The sequence below is a fragment of the Parasteatoda tepidariorum genome, chromosome 10, assembly GCF_982258835.1.
Source record: "Parasteatoda tepidariorum strain Cologne lab strain chromosome 10, Ptep-v5.0, whole genome shotgun sequence".
Lineage (NCBI taxonomy): Eukaryota > Metazoa > Arthropoda > Arachnida > Araneae > Theridiidae > Parasteatoda > Parasteatoda tepidariorum.
This window is the reverse complement of record NC_141764.1, coordinates 9653116-9675867: the sequence shown is the minus strand read 5'-3', so window position 1 is coordinate 9675867 and position 22752 is coordinate 9653116. Positions and strand designations below refer to the sequence as shown.

The following is a 22752-nucleotide window of genomic DNA, read 5'->3' as shown; positions in this document are numbered from 1 at the left end:
TAACACCTGTGAAACTGAAGATGAAAAAAAAAGAAAGAAGTGCATAACTATTTTACCTTTCAAAAGCAATAGTAATAATAATGAATTAACAAAAAATTTATAGTAGAATTATCTCTTTAATATTGCATGGGCCTCAACAACTCAGAGTGGAATGAATATTAAGAGATAAGTGCAATAAAATGTACATTTTAAAATTATCTCTCTAATACCTCAGTGTCCTTAACATTTGTGAAACTGAAGAAGGCAGGAAGAAAAGCACAATGATAACAGAAACTTTTAAAGAAATGGTAACAGAAACAAAATATGAATGATAAAATTCTAATGCTCTAAAACTGAAATAAAGTGCACAAGAAGTTAATTTCTTAAAAGCAATCGCAATGGAGAGGTATTAAAAGCCTTTCAACCAAACATTGCATGATCTTTGATATTTGTGAAGCTACAGATGGATTAAATATACAACGGAATAAAAGAGTATTTGAAAAGGGTGAAAAAAATTAAACTTGAAATTATATATTTAATATTGCACTGTTTTGGAAACTTAGAAACAAAGAATATTATTATAATATAATAGATTATAATAATATATACAATATTATAATAATTAAATATAATAGAAATAAAAATTTAGATGAATAATTGTATTATATATATAATGGAAATGAGTAATCTTTTTTTTAAAAAGGCTAATCTAAAATAAATTGTAAAACAAAATTTAAGATAAATATTCTTTCGACCAAGTAAGTTAATTCGGCACCATAAACCAAGCCATCAACTTAACAACTTTAAGTGAGCCAAAATTAAAAAATTTTTATTGATACATATTTATTCAATTAGCAATTAAGTACAAATTAAAATATTACAGTCCAGTTGTTAAATAATACTGAAATATAAAAGAAAACAGCGTGTTACAGTAACATGAAACAGTTTATGAAAATAATTATTAAAAATTTGGTTTTAGAAAACTGACACTGGTTTGGATTCATTAGGAGAACAAAATGTTCAAAAGATAGAATATATTTTGTAAAGACATATTTTTATAATCTCTAATTACTTTAGATGGAAGGTATATTTTATTTTTGAACACATTAAGTATATCACATTACCAACAGAATAAACTGAACTATTTTCATTGTTTTTTTCAAAACAAAATAATAAACAAATAACTCGCTGTCTTAAAAGCTGGATCACCACAGTAAAGAAATTATTTGCTACAATTTTTGAAGTTAACAGCTGTAAAATTTTATTCTGTCAGAAATTTAGAATAAATTGCATTTGTCAGGGTATAAATCTACCTCTGAATTAACACATTTTAAAAAATAAACTTCTAAACAAAATATGTAATTTTTAATACTGTATATTTCGAATAAAGACCATACACGTATTCATGAGTACACTTTTTATAAGGGGAATTTCCTCAAAATTCAAAACTTATATATAAGCTGGCGTTTAAAAAAAAAATTAAAAAAAGGCATGCTACAATTAGAAATAGTAACGGTTGCACAGTGAACTAGAATAAGCATGGGTCTTCCATAATAATAAAAAAATAATAGTATATTTAAGTCTAATGTTTTCAACTATTATTTATGTATGTCCTCTTAGAATTTTTCAAAGTCAGTGGAATTGATTATAAGCTAACCCTCCCCCCTCACTTTAGCTTCCAAAAATTGTCTATAAATTCTTAGTTTACATTCGGAAATATACGGTGCAAACTAAAAGTTCTTTTTAGATTATTTATACATTAAATAATATGAAACACTCTGAACTAGATTTCTTTTTTTAAAAACTCTTCTCGGGTGATTGTAACACAAAGAGAACCTGAAAATGTTATGTGCAGAAACTTTAATTTACATACTATACATTTTTTTCATATTTAGCATAATTTATTGAACTAAAATTTATATCTAAATTACCTACCAATGAAGAAAATAACACGTTTACAGAAACTAATTTGAAACAAAACTTAGTTCCTAGAAGAATCACGAAGTTTGGTTTTAAAATCGCATGAATATGAAGTGGGATTTTAAAAACGAGAATATAGAAATCGTGTTGCATCATTTTTAGATCACGAGAATATGAATCGCAATGCATAGCCTTTAAATCACATATAAATATCAAAATCAATGTTTAATATTACAAACGCATGAATACGAATAGCGATGTTGATCTTGACTACAAATCGCAATATTGGATTTTAAAATAATGTGAATAGGAATTGAAACTTTCAAATGAAATAAACATGAAAATCTATTTTAGATATTAAAATCAAGTGAATCACAACGTTAGCGGATTCTGGCGCACTTCCAAATATTAAAAATGACAAAATTCTGCCAAATCAAATTGGCGTATTTTCGCCAATTATAGGAAGACTCGTGCGTATGTAAACAGCTCGTTAACATGATTTAGCGAAGGTTTGATAATTTAAATTTTAGATATCAGAACTCAAAAATTTCATAGGATTATAAGTTTCATTCGCAGAAGTCTGTGATATCTGCAATCACATGCCATGCTCCTAGTTTTTAGTTCAGTAGGATGATAGGAAAATCACAGAATACAATCACCCTTGTCTTCTGATGAAATCAGTGCATTTGAAGTCTTTCAATTAAGAACTAACATAAGTGTGTAGTAATTTTGTTACTCTAATTATGTTTATAATTATCTTATATTTGCTCTTTTTTTATGTTTATCACCAGATTTTGGAAGAAAAAAATTCAGTGAGTAAGACGACCCTGAAATTTCATTACAATTTACAGGATTACAAAGTTGATTTATACACAGGAAAATATGATAAAGATGTTAAAATGATTTTGATATCTTGATCTGATTAAAAATGAATTATTTATCTATTCCAATCTTTAGAAATGCAAATAATTTTTTTCTTCCAGCAATTCAATTACACAGAATAGTTGTTTTACCATCAATTATTAGCAAAGGAATAAAATTTTTGTATTTACTACAATTTATTATGAGTCAATGATGCCTCTCCTTTTACGGCAAAACATTTATTTATTTATATTTGAATTATCCAACTACCAGTTATCTTGATCAAAATTCCATTCATTTATACCAAATAATTGTAGTTCCGCAGTAGTACAATAAGACACATAAATTGCTGACACTTCCTTAATAGAAATGAGGTAACATTTTTACTAACGATAAATGAATATGATTTCAAATGACAAAACGATATTACATACTATAAAATGAAATGACATTATTATGAAATTGAAGATTGTCATTATTTTAAATTAAAATGTTTTTAAAAACTTAAATATTCAACATAGTTTATGAATATTTTCATGTTTAAACAACAATAATCACTGTTTGAGTTGTTAAAGATTAACCATACTATAACAGTTCAATGTATGACTTAAATTCATTTTAACTTCTAGTAAGGAATTTAAGGCCGAGAACTAACCTCAATGAAATAGATATCCCATAAAAACAAATTGAAAGAAATGTTATATTCCACAAGAACAAATTGTTAAGATAATGTGTTCTGCATTCTAATTCCTCATAAATCTATCACTCCTTATCTCCCCTTCTGCTGACCCTACTGGTGGTCCTCTCGCTGTCCAAGGCCCCCATCCTCTAGCGTCCACCGTGTAAAAGGAGGTGACCACAAACAATTTGTACCTTACAAATCTTCAATTGTATTTGTCAGGTAGCTATTTCATTGAGGAAAGCAAAAGCTGTTAGTTCTCAGCCTAAATAATGGTTAAAAAAAATGAACTCACAAATTCTAAGTGTATTTAAAAAAAAAAAAGGATGACAAATATTGAATGAAGCCAGTTAAGTTGCAATGTTTTACATAAAATTTCTCGTTCCAACCTTTAAAAAGACCAGTTACTTGTTTACAGTAACTTGATTAGAAGTTTTTGTCCGTCCAGATGATAAATACCTACAAAAAGTATAAAACATGAAAGGAGCTATGCTTCTCACTATCCTACAATACAAATGCCATTTTAATGCCAAAGTGGAGCTCTCCCAACATTTCTTCAACAGTGTCCATAATACTGAAAACAATACTAGCAGTATGGAGAGAGACGAGAAGCTCCTTTATAGAGAGTTCTGCAGATGAAAGTGAGCTCTAACAAACCACTCAAATTGCATGAAAGTGAGGTCTAGCAGATCACATGAAAGTGAGGTCTAACAGATCACCCAAATGTCTACTTAAATAACACAACTCACACAGGTAGTTATCAGTTTGTGAGTCGTATGATGAAAACATACTTTGGCAAAAAGTGAATTGTTTCCCTTGAACCGCACAAGAGCACATAAAACGTGGAAGGAAGGCATTACCGCTTTCTCCTACAGGTACGTTTGTGTTCTTTGTGCCAATGGACTTGTTGACAATCGACACTGCAATAAGAGGTATTCCAGCAACAATGGTAGATGGCTTCCAGCTCACAGTTGTAGCACTATAAGGAAAATAATTTAGTGTTAAAATAAATGGAAAATACAAGAACGAAGCAAAACAAGTAGAAAAAAATAAATCGCAATAAGGATTAAAAAAACAAACAAACTCACAGTTATTTGATTTAATTCAGATTTTTCCCCCCTCATACCAATCAAAAGTGCAATAAAATATACAGTCAAACCCTGTTATAGTGAATGAAATGTTCGCTCTCGTACCTTACTATACACCAGTGTTTCCCAAAGTGTGGTACGCGTACCCCCAGTGGTACGGGAACAGTTTAGTGGGGGTACGCGTACTTTTGCAAAATATCTTGCAACAAACGAAAATTTAATTTTTTTTTTGTAAAAAAAACGAAGTTAGCCATGAAACTTTACGATTACGTATTTTTCTATTGGCTATTTTTTGCATAGTTAACAGTTAATACTTAGTGGTGTCAACAGCCAGTTGTCATTTTTAACTTTATTCTCCATTCTAAATAAACCTTTTTTTTTTTTTAAGAAATGCATTCCTTTTTTTTTATCAGTGGTACACAGCATTACGAAAAATTTAGAAAGGGTACACAAAAGTCATAAGTTTGAGAAACACTGCTATACACATATATTATTTTTTGTGGATATAGTAAACCAAAAGAAGAGAGGAAATTGGATATTATGAATTTTTTTGTGTCTTCGACTGATTTTTCTTCTTCATTTTTTAGGTTCCTTGAAGGTTCCCTATAGTGGGGTTTGACTGCATTAATGATGCTTAATAATATTAACTAAAATGATTAAAATTAGTATAATTATTACTAACCCATGAATAAATAAAATGAATAATCAAAAAATAAAAAGTGTATGTGTACGACATTTTTTACAGAACAAGTCTTTATTTACTATTTATACATACAAATCACATGTTTAAAAGTATTTTTTCTCCTCAAAAGAACTAAATTGATGTAGTTGAAATATGTTTGTCAAATAACAAATTATTTTACATTTAGCTGAAGGAAAGTTAAAAAGTTTCATATCATTTTAATCCACATTTAGCTTCTTTTAGTCTATTACTATAATTTAGCTTATTATTAGTCTATACTGAAGGGGGGGGGGATTTCCAACACAATGAAGCAGCTGTGATAGAATAATTAAATTTGTCAGGCCTGTTTATACAACTAAAAGATGACGTCTATTTCAACTTCGCACTTAGTGCTAGTAGTGTCTCTGTGAACATGCAAACGAGGGTTGCTTTAAATAAGAGGTCTACAAAGTTTATAAACGTTATTTTTTGTTAAATTTTGACACGTTGAGTTGCTGTTAGTCAATAATGCCTTTAAGGAGACGGAAAAGCCATTATCTTTGACTGTGGTTGCGTAATAAGACTGAGTGAAGGTAGATTTTCTTCCTGCGATATTGTAAAAAGATTGGGGAGAAATTTATCCACTGTGCATGATAGTTCGCTGCAGTGGTCAAGGGAAGGTACTGCTGCAAAAAAGCCAGGTTCTGTACAGCCACGTGGTGCTACTCAGAAGGAAGACCACAGCAATTACTATTTTTATTTTTTTCAGCAAAATATTAAAAACAAAAAAAAATTGTTTAAGAAACATATGATTAACATATACAAGTAATATAATAAAATTTTTCTGAATTCAAATCGTACTTAGGTCAACAATTTTATTCTAGTTACTCTTCATTAAATAATTAAAATTTTTCTTCCATATAAATCTGAAATTATTAATTAAATTTAATTAATGAATTAATATTTGAAAACACTGTATTAACATCAAGTGACATTCACTACAAGATTTAAAAAATGTATTTGAACTTGAATGGATGAATAATAAGTATTTTATTAACAATTGAAAATTTGAACAAGATATAGGGAGAGTGTGAACTAATAGTAGGAATTTAAAAAAAAAGGCGTGCGGTACCAAACAACTATAAAAGTATAAATATGGTGACGTGGACCACACGTGCTACCACATAATATTCCTAATTGGATTTATCTCACACAGCTGAATTTATCTTAATTGAATTTATCTGACACTCAATAAAATAATTAAATATTTAAATTTTAGCAATTTTTGTTCAAATAGAGCTATAAGTTAGAAATTATCACTGATGTTATTTTTAAAATATGTGAAAAACTGAATTGCTTTAAGTAGAATTTTGGAACAATGACTAACGCTTAAACAATCAGAAAATTCCATTTTGTTTTGTGCTCATCCCAATTTAATTAATGAGTTAATATTTGAAAAAATTATATTGGCATCAATTGCAAACCACTTCAAGTTTAAAAAAATTTATTTGAACTTGAGGGGATGAAGTATTTTATTTTATTAAGGATTGAAAATTTGAACAAGATATAGGGAACGTGTGAACTAATAGTAGGAATGGAAAAGAGGAGATTGAAAACCTTTATCTATTGGTAGAAATGGCAAACATTATTAATATTATCATGCATTAGCAATCATTTTAAATGTTTTATAAACAATGATAATGAGTTACCCATTGTTTCTTTTTTATTTCTGAGACCTCCTGCTTGTGACGTTCCATGATTTCTGTGATCTCTCCATCGTGGGCTGATTTGATTTTTTCATCTGATTGCCTCTTTGCTTCACTCAGTTCAAACTGAATTTTCTCAACCGCTGCTGCAAGAACTTTTTGTTTCTCTTCTTCAAAATCTTGCCTCAGCTGCACAAAAAGATTTATTAAAGATTCATTAATGCAAAAATTTTTCACTAAAAAAAAAAAAAAAAAAATTTTTTTTTTCTTCTTTGAAGTCAATAGATTTTAGGTGATAGTCAAACATAAAAACAGTTTTTGAAGGACCAGAAAAAAACTTCAGTGTTTTAAACCTGGCATTTTGAAAGTAAAAAACACCTAGCCTATTTCCTATATGAAAGTATGACACATAACAGTTTTAAAGTAAAAAAAAGTAATATATTTGCAATCGATTAACTTCAGTTTGATTGCACCTATTTGATTGATGCAAAAATTTTCTCTTTACATTCTTTTTTTAATAATGCTAGTATTTTAGCATTTACTTTCTTAAAGGTGAGCCCTGTGGCAGAATTTTTTTGGGCTATCTGCGACGAAACTCTCTTGCACTAATATCTTTCTGCTAGATACTTTTAATGAAATTAAACATACATGTTACTATTTTAAAATAACAAAAACGCTGTGCTTACAAAAAAAAAAAAAAAATTTTATATAGATTTTTTAATTAAACATGGTAATAATTTTTTATTCTAATATTATGGTTGATGTTCTCACATTTTGTTGGGAGGAGAAAAGCAATAATTATTTTCTTCGTCGCATTTTATTCATAATCATCACAACAACAAAAAAGTGTAAAAATCACGAAATCCGTAGTATTAACTGACGGAAAAAAAAGATCGACAACAAAATCATACTTAAATGCGTGTTTCGTTTCAAGACCAAGCTGTAATAAATAATAGCCCACAAAAAATATCGGATTTAAAATCTATGGGAAAATCAACAACAATAACCAAAAAGTTGATAGAATCATGGACTTAAAAACTAAATACACAAATGCACAATTTCGAATTTCCCATACTGTTTGAAATATATTGGGATATTTATAAACCACGTGAAAATCAATATCAATAATTGCCAAAAATACAATCAAAACATTATATCGATGTACGATACTATCGCCGTAAATTGAGAGCAACAAAAGGTTATTGTTTAAATGTTTGAATCAAATTTTATGCGTAAATCTGCGTAGAACGGAAAACTTTCTGCAAGAACCCTGATTGTACAAGTTCTGAGCAATGTCGCAGCGATTTTGCCACAGGGAAGGGGGATGTCATGTAACATCATTATTTTTTATTGTGTTTTAAGCAAGTAAAGTTTTAAGTAGTTTGTGAATCGATGCATGGTTTGTCAATAAAGATGTTAGTGTTTTAACATACTTAGTTATTTAATCATTATTATAAGTATCATTAGAGTTAACATATAATATTAAACTCTTAAAATTCAGAAAAAAAAATTTAAAAGAAATATACAAGCATCACTGGTTTCATGCATCATGGTTTTAACACTATAAGCAGTTGACATATGAACTACGAATAAATTTTAAAAAATTCAGTATAAATTTTTTTGTTTTCGATTGAAAATTAGCAATTTTCCAAAGATTTAAAATGGTTATAGGTGTCATTAAATACTGAAATCAAATTTAAGTATTTTTCAAGAAGGGATATTGTTGTTTGAAAAATTTGAAAGGTTTTGCAGTTATAAAAGAAACAAATTGCCATGTGTTACCCTTTCTGCCAATTCTCTGAGAGATCTTTCTTTCTCCTCTTTTTGCTCTGTTTCCAGACGCTCCTTAAATTCTTTGAACATTTTACTGTACTTTTGTTCACAGTCACAGGGTATCATTTCTTTTTCTGGTTCTTTTGGAGGTTTAGGTGGAAGTAGAGATGCTAGTAACTGAAAAATTATACATAACACTTTAAAATAATACCTAGCAACTTACAGATTTTTACAAACGACCACACTTCTAGTGTTAACTATTTTTAATGCTTTAACATATAACTGCAAAATAAAAAAAATTTTTTTTAACTAACACAATAGAAAAATATAAACCTGCCAACATGCAAGAAATAAAACAACCGAGATTTTACTACCGAAATGTTTTAGGCGAGGAGTAAAGTTTTGATATGTCATGCATAATCATGCACGTGAAAAAGGCAAATTCAAAATTGGAAATAATAGAAGCACTTACATTTAGCGAAGTAAAAAATATGTATATATATCTTAATCTAAAGAAGATATTTTAACCCCTTATTTATAATTACTTACAATATTTTATTTTACAACCGTCGTCGAACAACTGACCCAATATTTGGGTTTACAACTACTAATGTTCAACAACGGAGTCTTGTAATTTTGAACCCAATCCAGAAGACATGGAAATTCCTGTATCAAATATTGGGAGAAATTTGCTTTCGCGGATTACTTAAAACTTTTAACACTTAACAAACTGCAGTACTGGCAATAGCACCATCTGTTGAGGAATAAGAAAAGTATTTTTGCTGTCAGAGGCTATTTTATCGCCAGAATAATATTTTTTAAAAGAATTTGTAAACCGATAGAAAATATTCAACAAATACAGAGAAATTTGACAACATACAGGTAAACAGGAGATAGTCATAAAATACAGAAGTCCTCGTTAAAAAGCAGGAGGAGACTTGGGGAAAATATAGATAAAAACCCAGAAAAATTTTGCCTTACATGTGCAAGTGTTAGACAAAATTTAAAAATTTGTTAATAATTTACTCTGTTAAACCATTTACTCTGTTTTTAATAGACTTTGCTTAAAAAAGGTAAGTAGGTACTTTAATCAATGGGCTATCAGCGATGGTCTGGGAAACATCATTGATGATGATCCAAAGACACACATCATAATTTTGATCCCCTGCAGAGGGGATGGATCCTCCTGATTGGTAGCTCCAGAGTCCGTAACACTTTACAGTTGAACAGTTAAAAAAGAAATGCAGGGTACCTGCTACATTTCAGATTTTAAAATTCATGACTTACCATGAGTAATTCGAAGAATTTTTCATGACTTAACAAAGTTACTATTTTCTCCAACAAAAACACAACAATAAATTTAAAAAAGCATTATAATAACATTAATTGAAATGATAGGTATAACCAAAACTGTTACACTCTGCATCCTCATATTTATAGATTTTAAATTTAAAAAAACAGCATAAGAAAGAGTTGAAGCAATAAGATAGGTGAAATTATTTTCTAAATTATTGTTTTCTTAATCCTTCACAAGTTGACCAAAAAGAAAAATTATTAAAAAATATTCTAAACTATTATTTTATGTACCAAATTAGTGTAAAAGAATTAAAAGCTAACAAAAACATTTCGGAGGGCTTTTGTAATGAATAGGTTCGTGAATATTCCTAACAAAATGAAATTTATAATGTTGGAATCAACATAATGTCATTGTAAAGTTTAATAATTGCATATTGATATTTTAAGAAATTATTTATGATAAATTATTGGCAAGCATACCTAATAAAATATACATATGTATTTATCTTAAACTAATAAGTTAAATATGAATTTTATGCAAGAAATTATAATTCCGTCAGTAATTAATTTCGTTTCTTAAGACATATGGGGTAGTTTCTAAATAGAGTTTCAAGTTAATGTTAAAAAAATGTGTACAAAAAAAAAGCATGATATAAAAAATGATAAAATAAAAACACTGGCTCATCTCCTAATATGAGTTAACCACTAAAGCAATGCACGATGAACTGTCAAATTATCAAGTGTTACTGTATTTTGATGTATATTCTTACCTTTTTATGTGTTTGTGTTGATACTGTTACTTTAGCACAAGGGGAGGACTCTTGACAGGAAGAAGATACAACATTATGATCTTCTGGAGTTGGAGCATCCTATTAAAAAACAAAATAAAAAAATTTTTTCAACAAAAAAAAAAAAACACCTGTTTATGCTTTTTTGTTCTTGAGATTATTCTAAATCTGAAAAATGCATAGAACAGGATGTTTTTGCTGTGTTAAATAATAGTTGTGCATGCTTATTATAGAGCATAGAACAATAGTTGATGGTTTTCAAAAAAAAAAAATTCTGTAGTCACAACAAATGAAGACACTTCTTTATAGTCAGGGTTTAAACAAACATTGGGGCATTTAACCAGGGTGCATAGCCAAATCTTTCAACAAAAAATAAGCACCTTTTAAGCATTTTTTAAGCACTCAAATAATATTTTTAAGCACTATATACATTAACAAAATGCAAAATAATTTTCAAAGACTTTAGATTATCATGAGAAAATAACTAGTTTCTGACAAAGAACTCTTTTCTTGATTATATTAGCCGTTATAAAATGATCAAGAGATTTTTCGGTTCGATATCAGAGAGTGGAAAATGGAGACTGAAATTGAGAATATCTTGCAAAATGCAGCAGAGTTGCACATGAGAATGCAATAATCTCACTGAACTCAGCTCAGTAGAGGTACATACGGACTCGCAAGTATTTCATCAAACATGTAAAATGATTGCCGCTTTCATACGCTATGGACTGACAGTACCACGAAATTAATCGTGAAAATGTTGAATAGAACAATGAGAAAAGCACGCTTTTGCATAATACATGGCGTAAATCGACATAGTAACGGGGGAAAAAATCTCATTTTTGAAAAGGGAATTAAGCACTTTTTGAAACAACCCATGAAAAAAGCACGCTGAAAGGCTTTTAAATAACGAAAATCTATAATAAGCACTTTTTAAAAACGTTACGCACCCTGATATGTATATAAATTTTAATCTAAAGAAGTTTTTTTTTAAAAAAAACATTTATAATTACTCAGACTATAAACACTCAACATACTACAGTACTGACAATAGCACCATCTATTGAATCTACGCACCATGTTTAACTCTACCTAAATGATTTTTCTTAAAAGATATTACCAAAAATACTTTTTGGGCTAAAATTTAAATTTTTATTTCAAAAGAGAACAACTTTAGCTTAAAATAAAACTGTTATAGTATATACTGTTATAGTAATATTTCAATTATTAATTAAAATAACAAAATTAAGTGAATACCATCTTTTCAAAAGGTTTATAATTTACTTCCTTCAATGACACAAGATAAAAGCGTATTACTGAGATGAGAGAAACAAGTTGTGTTTCTTAGGTTGTTTTTGAAATGTATAAATTATTTATTTTTTATAATCATTTAAGATTTCATGTTATAGTTTCCTTTTCTTGTTAAAATAAAGTCAGTAAGCTGTTTTCTGGCCAACTTAATACAGATCTACTGCATATTTAATAATACAGTTATTTAATTTGCTCTAAAATATCTTTAGAATTTCACTTCAATTCTGTAATCAATATACCTGAGAATATATTAAATCTGTAATCAGCTTTTTCAGTATTCAACACCAACTTTTATACAGTTAAAGTATAATATGAAATAAAATGAAAGAACATACCTTGATTATGATCAAGAAAAGCAAATAAATAAATAAACCCATTGGAGTATGCATTTTATTTATTTATTTAAACAAGAAAAGAAAAAAAATAACAGGGTTTTTTAAAGTTTGTGAGTCAATCAAAACTCTGTCCATAGTAGTATTAAACACTGCATCAAACAACATGTTAAACTTCATTTTAAAAGTACATTAAGATTAGCAATTACTGGTTAGAGAGTGGGCATAAAACAAGAGGCATGGAAATACCTATTAACTCAAATTATGAAAAATATTAATAAATTATAAAAAATATAATTTCCATGACGAATTTCAACCAAGGGCAAAATCTATGATTCTTAATGACTTCCCAGAGCACAGAAATCCTGTGTGAAAAACTCATAATAGTATACAGCTCATCAATATGCATAGAAAATGTTTTTAGCACTTTTCTGCTAAAAAATAACCAGTACCGATTAATAAAAAACAAATATTTAATTAATAGTAATAAAGTAATACTATATGCTAATGATGCACTTTTACAATCATAAAACCTAAAAAATAAAGATCTTACATGGGCTAGTATAATCGGCGATTTTTTATTTTTCAGGTTCCCACTCTTTTAACATAGCAAAAATTAAGGACTTTTAAGGACACTTTTTCGAAAAAATTAAGGAACTTAAGAGTAGTACGATTGTTTATCATTGAATATATCCCCAGTGACAATGCCAATTATTTACCTTTCTTAAAAAAGAATATCAATTAATAAAAAAATTTTCTTTTACAATCTAAGTGCTGACATAATAGTATTAATTAACAGGGCTCGGAAAAGTAGGACCAGGCTATTTTTGCAAACCCGGGTCGGGATTTTTTAAAAAATATTTTCAGATTGATAGGACTAACAACAAATACGAAATTAATCCCTATTCCATTTTTAATGATTTCATTAAAATTAAATTGTAAAATTAAGTGGAAAAATTAAAATTTGCACTTTTTATCATATATAATTTTTTTTTTTAAAGTAAAGAAATATGAGAATAATATTATAAAAATGCTTATCCTTAAGAAATAAAAATAATAGCGTAACAATCTAAAACTATAGTTACCAAATATTTAACTTTTTTGTTTGAAGCAAATCATGCATTCTTATTTAATATTCACGAACAAAAATGTACACAAGTATTTTTGATATTAAGGACTTTTAAAAACCTTGTACCAAAATTAAGTACAGTTGAACCTGTTTATCTCGAACCTGCTTATCTCGAAACTTCTTAGTTTCCTGACATTAACGATTTAATTTTAATGTATTTTTCCAAGTTTATCTCGAAAGAATTTCTTTCAAAAACAGTGTTTCTCGAATTTTGAAGGAGAATGTACATCATCGTAACCGATGCCTGGACAGCAGAACTTGTTCAAACAAGCTACATTAGAAGAACAGAAAAACTCCCTAGCCCCATGGAAGTAAGAATGAGCAGATTGGGGGGTCGTTTCTTGGAATTTCCAGTTACTATCGTCACACTCTCCAACCAATTGAGTGTATTCGGACAATTAAAAGTTGATTGATGAGTGGGGCGTCACCACTGGGCATCAGTTTCCACACGTGGATAAGAACAACACAAAGAGAAATTCATTTTATCAGTAGAATTTTTTTAGGAGGTCGTTGGTTTGAGCGTCTCAGTTTTTTTTAAAACATTGTTCAATTGAATTTTGATTAAGTATGGCAGGGGCTAAACGTAAATTGAATGTTCTCTCCATTGAAGAAAAAATGAAAATTTTAACATTCTTGGACGGAAATCCATTAATGAAAAGAAAAAAAACGAAGTTGCAGTGAAGTTTGGTTTACCAGCAAGCACTCTTTCTACAATTATTAAGAATCGAGAAGCTCTGGAGCAAAAATTTCATAGCAGCAACAAGAATGCGAAAAAAAGCCGAAAATGCACTGATCCGGACGTGGATGAATGTGTTTTAAAATGGTTTACACAATGCAGGAGCAGCGGTACTCCTATCAGTGGACAAATAATGCAACGAAAAGCTGAGGATTTTGCTAAAGAGCTTGGCCATGAAGATAATTTTAAAGGCAGTAACGGATGGCTAGAAATTTTTAAAAATAAGCACGGTATTATTTTTCAAAAACTTAGTAGTCAAAGTGCATCTGTTCCGGAAAGTGTATGCGAAGACTGGATTAAAAACATTCCTGATTTAGTGAAAGGCTACGAGCCAAAAAATATTTTCAATGCTGACGAGACAGGACTGTTTTATCAATGTTTGCCAGACAAAACTGCTATGTTTAAAGATGAAGCATGCAGGGGAGGAAAACAAAGTAAAGCTCGTTTGACATTGCTCTTAGCTGCAAATGAAGCAGGCACAGAGAAACTTCTTCCTCTCATGATCGGACGCTCGGAAAAGCCTAGATGCTTTTCTAAAGTAAAATCCTTCCCTTTTCCATACAAAGCAAATAAAAAATCTTGGATGAGGAGTGAAATCTTTGGAAATTGGTTAAAGTCCTTAGACAAATCCATGCGATTAAAATTATTCTTTTTATAGACAACTGTAGTGCGCATAACAATCTGCCTGAACTGAAAAATGTTTGTGTTAAGTTTCCCGCAAACACCACCTCAAAGCTTCAACCTATGGATCAGGGAGTAATCAGAAGTTTTAAAGTTATCTACAGAAAACAGTTGATCCGCAAACTTGTAGATGCGATTGATGAAGGAAGTACCCTTCCTAAGATAAATGTACTAGATTCTATCAGAATGACAGACCACGCATGGAGAAATGTAACACAGAAGACCATTCAAAATGGTTTTAAAAAAGCTGGGTTTAAGAATGAGTGTGAAGAAGAGATGGGGATTATTGAAGAAGAGACTGAAATTTCCGAAAAGGAAGCTGAAGAAACTTATATCACTGATGAAAAAATGATCGAAATAAATTCACAAGATTGGAATGCAATAAAATCTGGATTAAATGTGAACATTTCCTTTGAAGAATTTTTGCAAGTGGATGACGCCTTGGTCACATGTAGAACTTTGACAGATTCGGAAATTGTCGATAATGTCAGATGCATTTTCGAAGTACGAAAATGAAGTAGACGAAGAGCATATAGAAGCACCGAAAGTGACAGTAAAGGAAGCTGAAAAAGCTGTGGAACGTTTAACAAACTTTCTTGAATGTCAAGAAAACGTTGGACACGAGGGTTTCGCTGCTCTCTCCAACATTCGAAAAATTATCGAATCAAAGAAATTCCGACGTCAGAAATCATTAAAAGACTACTTATGAGGTGCGTATGACTGTTAAAAACTTTTATTAGATGTAATTAATATGTAATCATAATTAAATTCTTTACAACATAAATGATTTAAAGTTTCTTTTAATTAAACATTGCTGCTCGAATTTAATTTTTTAAACTTACCTGTATATCTCAAATTTTTTCCCCTTTCCCGCGAGATTCGAGATAGGTAGGTTCGACTGTACTTTTAAGGGCCTTTATTTTCCAAAATAAAAATTAAGCAGTTTTTAAGGACTTTTAAGGGTCGTAGGAACCTTGTTTTTGAAAAGAAATTTTTAAAAATGTTACCTTAAACCGTGCAACTTTCGGAGATGAGGAGGATGGACATTCATCTTGTGATGAATTGTCATCGGCCTCATTCTCTGACAAATCTTCACTGGAAATGGAGCTCTTTCGGGATCTGGAACGGGAATTGGAGCGAGAAGAGTTGGCAGAGGGTGGAGGATGGGATTTTTTTTTCGCTTTATGATGAGCTGCTGTTTCTTTCTTAGGTATGAGTCCCATCCACTGTTGATGGCGCTTCAACTCTTCAAGAGCTTTATTCAGTGCTGCACTTCTTTTCAACTGCAGCTGTTGCATGGGTGTATTGATTGGCTTGATATGTTCTTTTTCTACATTTGCTCTAGAAAGAGAATAAATATATAGAATAACAAAGAATGAAACTAATTTACAAATTTAGAAAAAGACAAAAAAGTAAGTAACATTAAAAATAATAAATCAAAATAGAAAGGCGCTTCAAGCAGCTAAATCCAAATTTGTCTTATTTTAATTTATAAAGTCAGAAAAACATTTTTAGCAGAAAACAACAAAAATTATAAAAATTGTAAGACATTTTTCTTATTGCCTTTTTCTTATTTGATTTTCCATTATGGGGCACTATCAGTTTTTGGTTTCAATACTTACAACAGAAAGGCTCCTGTGTGATAGCGGGCAGTGTGTCCCCTGATGAAGTGCTGTCTGATGAAAATTGTTTTTCTGACTTTATAAATTAAAAACATAGAATAACAGTCGCAACAAACAAATTAGGTTATGTTAAAAACAAACGGTGAACAGTGATAGAAACAAAGAACACATGAATTAAGCTATAAAATTAGATACAAAATTATAACTTTGTCTAAATTAAATAATAACAATAAATGAATTGTTCTTATTTTCTGTCAAATTTTTAAAAAAATCTCGTATCTTTTTTCTGAATGCTTACATTTTATTAAACACTGCTAGAATAATTTGCTCTGATTTTATTTATTCATGTATTTAAATTTCAGCTGACTTGAAACCATTTTTGTCATTCATTCCAAAGGATTAAAATTTTATATAATAAAATAATTTTCCAAACCAAGAAACTATTTTTAAAAAAATCAACAAAAAAGTTGTGATTGCCTTATTAGGATCACTGGTTACCCATTGGTCAAATGATTTTTCCTTCTGGATTGACTCCGTTAAACGGCACAACATTTCAAATCATGGGTTGCAAAAACTGTCTCAATTGATGTTTGTCGTCAGATTAGTTTTCATATCCTGCCTATGTACGTGTTTCAAGATGTCACAAAATACGCTTCCTTCTTCAGCATTCATACTTATATTAAAATCACCGTCAAGCCAGTAATTATACGCAAATAATAAAAAGTATATAAAAATACTTTAACTTATTATTATGTAAATACATTAAAAAAGGCTGCTAGTAAAAATAAAAACAGCAGTGGCCGTCATAGCAACACATGCAGTGATGCGCACTGTTTTACTATTACTCTTGAACACAGTTGAAAAATGTGTGGACGCCATCAAATCCAAACCCAGACCCATTTAGCCAATGGGTAATACTTCTTAGAAAAAAATTTTTTACATTGTTGTAATACCTTTCTTTGATATAAATAACCACACAAGATTTCAATAACAATAAACTTAAATTTATTCAAAACAAAAGAAACTAGGCATTAATTTAACGCAGAGCCTCCAACTCCTACAAAACCATGGGAGATCCTCTCCCAACCAAGACAAACATTCTACTACCCTGATTTCTAGCAAACCTCCGAAGGGGTTTGCCAAACAGTCGCCAGCTATTGCAATTGTATTATGAAATTTAATTATAAATATTTTGTTTAGAACAAAAAAAACATGACATGAATAAAGTGAACGGAATTTTTTAATTACCTTTCGTGAGCTCCGCCAAAGAACCGGACATCATATTTTCCGTTAATTACACGCATTACTTTAGCAGGCCAATAAGGAAAACTCTTTTGTTTTGCATAGACAAGATCATGAGGTGGGTTCTGTAAGAATCATTATTTCTTAATGAGAAAGACAAAGAAATCAAGACAAATAGATTAAGAAAAACTTTTTGCTTAGTTCAAAATATAAATACCCATGAGAAAAAAAAACTAATTATGGTAAACGACAGCCCTAGAGGGCCAAGGCCTACTGTGCCCATCTCAGTTTTCTTGACCTTGGGCTCTGGGGTGCAGGAGCAGATGTTCTGGTCAGGTGGTCAGCCGACCGCGGAACCCCCAGTGTTTAGTTCCCAAGCATGCTTGGTACTCATTTATCGACCCACTGAAGGGATGAAAGGCTGAGTCAATCTTGCCCGTCCCGAGGATAGAACCAGGGACTTGTGGCACGACAGCGCTACTGCTCAGCCACTGTGCGTCAATTACAGTAAAACACATATTTATTTTACCATAATACTATATAATACCATAATACAGAGATGGCAGGATCTTTCATAGTGGAAAAAATGCTTCTGGAAGAAATACATGCTTGCCAATTGCAATTTTTAAAATTGTAGAAGATTAACTAAAAAATTCATTAATAAATTTATTGAAATGAAGATCTGAAATATTGAACCATGAAATATTTACTATTTTTCCATTCTGTAATTTTTGCTCCAAAAGATACTCTTATTTACATCAAACAGAAATTTTAATGTGAAAATTGATTGTGTGTTCTTTAATATCAACTTAACTATATATATCTTGAAGTTAATATTCATCCATATGCAAGGTTTGCATAACCAATGTTTTTCTCGTTTTTCATTGGAAGTTCTGCAACATAAACTTAACTATATATATATATATCTTGTTCTTTAATATAAACTTAACTATATACATATATTGTTCTTTAATATAAACTTAACTATATATATATATATATATCTTGAAGTTAATATTCATACATACGCAGGGTTTGCAAAACCAATGTTTTTCTCGTTTCTCATTGGAAGTTCTGTAACAATCTGGACATTGACGAATTTCTCCCAAATCATAGCAACAATCACGCAGCAACTTTCTTGCCAAATCAGCAGTTGTACTATGAACTAAAAATAAAAAATACAATTTATTGCAATTCACCATAACCAAATTACTTATATGAAGTTTATATGACACTAATCTAGTGTACTACCTAATTTTTCAATAAAAATTAAACACATTTTAAGCACACCAAAAATACTTTTAAGAAAATTATATTTAGGATACGTGAAAAATTATTCCCCCCCCCCTGGCAATTGTTATTTTGTCATATATAAACACGTAAAGAAATTTTTTTTTTTACAAAATGAAGGAAAAATAAACTTAGAGTACATTACATAAATATAATAGAATAACGTGCTTTTAAGAATTTCATTCATAATTTTATGAGCCGAAAGAAAAACATTTTATGCACAATTTTAAATATACTTTAGATGAAATTATTCATTCTAATTTTAAAATTAATAATTACTTTATTCAATAATACAAAACAAATTTAATTATAAAATTAAAGTTAGTTACATTTCACTTAAAAAAAAAAGCTTTTGGGTGTATTTTTTAGACTTAAAAACAATTTATACATGTATACAAAAAAAGAAAAGATTAACATTAAACATACCATTCAAATGACCGTTTAAGAACCTTTGCATAAAAAAAATGCGCTCATCACCTTATTGTTTTTGCACGTTTGACTTCATGACTTTTTCTAACAATTATATACAGTTAATATTCCATTATCATTTTTTTGCATGCTGTTTGTTTTGAATAAAACTTGTCGTATACCTATTTCTTCCACAACCGGTCATTTGACCGGGAGGACAATTTATTGCTTTATAAGGTTATCGGATTAGAAATGACGATGTAATGCGTGTTCAACGTATTGCATTCGATGAGTTGCACATTTCGGCAAAGACTGTTGCGTAGTTAAGTTCAATCAGAATAACTGTGAATTCAAATTTCAAGAAAGTACCTAAACTTTTAGATTGGCATTTTTGTGTCAGAAAAAGTGACAAAAACTAAATGTTTTGGTAAGTTGCTTATATTTTATTTCAATAGCTTTATTTCATTTCTAACTAACTGTTAGTTTTTACACAGAAAAATGTCGATACAATCATGACAGCACAAGTTCTTAGAAGAAATAATATTAATTATAAGAATTTTAATTCTTTTAAATATAAGAATAATTATAAGAATTACAGAAATAAAAATAATTAGAAGAAATGTGTTTGCAAAAAATGTACAATGGAAACACCCTGTATATATAAAAAATGTGCTGAGCAATGAATTAAAAAATGTTATTCTTTGTGTTTGTAATACATAAAAATTGGAAATATACAATTTTGTTTAACTATAATAAAGTTTTTTTAGTTTATTCCTATTTACCGGATATGGTAAATAGGAATAAATTAAGTGTTGGTATGTTTAGTGTTAATATTATCTATCAGACTGAACTGATAAAAATATGTTAAGAACTAAGAAAATCCAAACAAATTCAGATTACAATTAGAAAGTAGTGAATGGCTCTTATTCACTTTTTATGGATATTAGTTATTTAGCTTAGAAATTCTTAAATCAAATCAATAAAAAATATTTTTAATCATTTTGAAATGGAGATTCAGTGAGTACAAGCCTTAGATAAAATTAAAAACTTTCGGCGAACACAAAATCTCGAAAACTTTCTGCAAATAACTTATTGACTCTTATATTGTAACTAGCTTCAACCCTTTCATTATCACTTAAGTTTGATGTAATGTATAGGAGAATCACTTCAAAAAGACTATTAATTAGAAGAAAAAAAAGTAAATTGATTATTATAAGCATCAGCAAATAATTCTTCAAATTTATAAGTTTTATGAAGTTATAACTATAAAATGATTTAGGGATTTACTTTGTTTTTCCTTACATTGACTTTCTTTGTTTAGTTCTCAGACACATTTCAATGCAAACATAAAATTATTTGCCTAAGAATTACTTTTCAGTTTTTCTACACTTAAATAACCTTGCTGTGTTGTGCGACTCATTTTACAATACATAATAGTACAGAAATAAAGAATGAATTTTTTCAACAAGATTGACACTCAAAATTCCCTGTGTTTTCCCAGTACGTATTTTATACACAATAAGAGGAAACACACAATCACTGTGCTCTTGTTTGAGCTATATTAGAATAACTATACTAGTTTTAATTGCTGGAAAAACAAAAAAATAAGGAACCCTTAACCTACTTAAAACAAATAATGCTATAGTAAATGAAATAGTATAATATAGCAAAAATATCATGCTTAAATATCCCATAGAATGCACTTTGAGTGGTCACCACTTTTTAAAAGACAAAACTAAGAAATAAAATTCCCTGTATTCTCCCAGTTTGTGAGGAAAAACTCAAAATTCTCTGCATTTTCCCAGTTATTTTAGGTAATTTTTAAATTTCCTGTATTTTCCAAGTTTTTCCTGTGGAGTAGCAACCCTGTTAAATATGTTTTATCACAGAAAAATACTATAATCATAATACATACTTGATGTTACCATCTAAGAAAAAGAGTGGTATATGTTAGAATATAACAATATATCTTAAGTTAATATATATATATACGTCCCTTTCATTCCTATAAATGCATTTTCCTCTCCCTCTTTGTACAAATAACATTTCTAAAAACACTACTCTATTTTATTTTTCTGGGAAAGATTTTTTTTATAACCACCTTTTTTTAATCATAAGTCCACTTCTGATTTAGTTAGTAATTGATAATTATATTAATTCTTAATTTAATTCCTTTATTTTTAGTAAGATTTTTCTAGTGTTGTCTAGTCATATAATTAAAATTCGCATGATATTCATCGCCAGAGATATATTCACATCTTTTTTAAGTGATATTAAACCTTACCATCATAATTACCTTTACATTTTACCATTATGCTTAAAAATGCACCTTTAAATTACATCTCATTTTCAGTTTTAAGTATAAAAAAAAAGTTTCCAACTCGTTTATCAATAAAACCTTTTTTTTTTAAAGTTTACTTAGTTTGTTGAAGAAAATTAGAGACACAGAGATTGTCTTTTAGTCTGCATTTAATTATTTTTCAAGAACTTAAAATTTTTCTGTTATTTTGATAATGAGAGGGAATTACTTTGTGAAATACACACATAAAATAGTACAAAAGAGCAATTTAAAAACTGAGGACCCAATTCAGTTACTACATAATATATGATACATTTTGATAAATTCACTTTAACAGTAGTAAGAGAGAACTGTTGAAAGAATTTATTTTTTTAATTTTCTTATTGACTTGTAAAATTTTTGTTTCTGCTACTTTAGTTTATTTGTTCAAATTCTCAAGTAATTACAGTTCATTGAAAACTCTGAACACATTGCATACGCAGAACGATCATTAAGGTAACTTTCTGATGCTTTGAGAAAGGATGAAAAATAAAACCGGAAGTTTTTTCCTTTTATATTTTTATTAATTCAGAGGAGCCTTGATATTACGCTTTTCTGAGAACTACAGTTGAAAAACTGCTGGAAGCGGAATAACGTACAATCAGGGTAAAAAAATGTAAGTATAACTTTTGAAAATTAACACTTAGGAGATGAACTACTAGAAAGAAAAAAAAACTTATAATATTTACAAGTCGATTTAAGCATCATCAACGTTAGAATATCTTCAGGCATGGCATTTTATTCTGAAAGACTGATGTTCAAGCTGCATACAGAGAAGCAATTAATCCTGAGAAGCTTTATATAACCTATTGTGCTGCAATTTGGTCAACGCTGTCCAATTCTGTAGAAATCAAATTTAGAGATTCCAAAACATTTGTTTTTACTTTAAAAATATCTTACTGGTCCTCAAAA

At 29.3% G+C, this 22752-nt stretch overlaps 1 protein-coding gene across 4 annotated transcripts in view; it reads right to left on the bottom strand.

Moving 5' to 3' along the window:
• Positions 1–787: 787 nt before the first annotated feature.
• The window catches only part of LOC107442200 (zinc finger MYND domain-containing protein 11), a 41140-nt gene continuing 19175 nt past the window's right edge, over positions 788–22752 (bottom strand). For 3 of the 4 annotated variants that reach the window (XM_087154251.1, XM_043048666.3, XM_071184237.2), the window contains exons 6-12: positions 18833–18969; positions 17811–17929; positions 15948–16281; positions 10734–10832; positions 8677–8844; positions 6898–7083; positions 2983–4418 (exon numbers count right to left, since the gene is read on the bottom strand). In XM_087154251.1, coding sequence (XP_087010377.1) covers positions 4296–4418; positions 6898–7083; positions 8677–8844; positions 10734–10832; positions 15948–16281; positions 17811–17929; positions 18833–18969 — 1166 coding nt within the window. In that variant the 3' untranslated portion in view covers positions 2983–4295. Of the gene's footprint in view, positions 4419–6897; positions 7084–8676; positions 8845–10733; positions 10833–15947; positions 16282–17810; positions 17930–18832; positions 18970–22752 lie in introns of all 4 variants that reach the window. The other variant, XM_043048667.3, reaches the window with a different exon arrangement.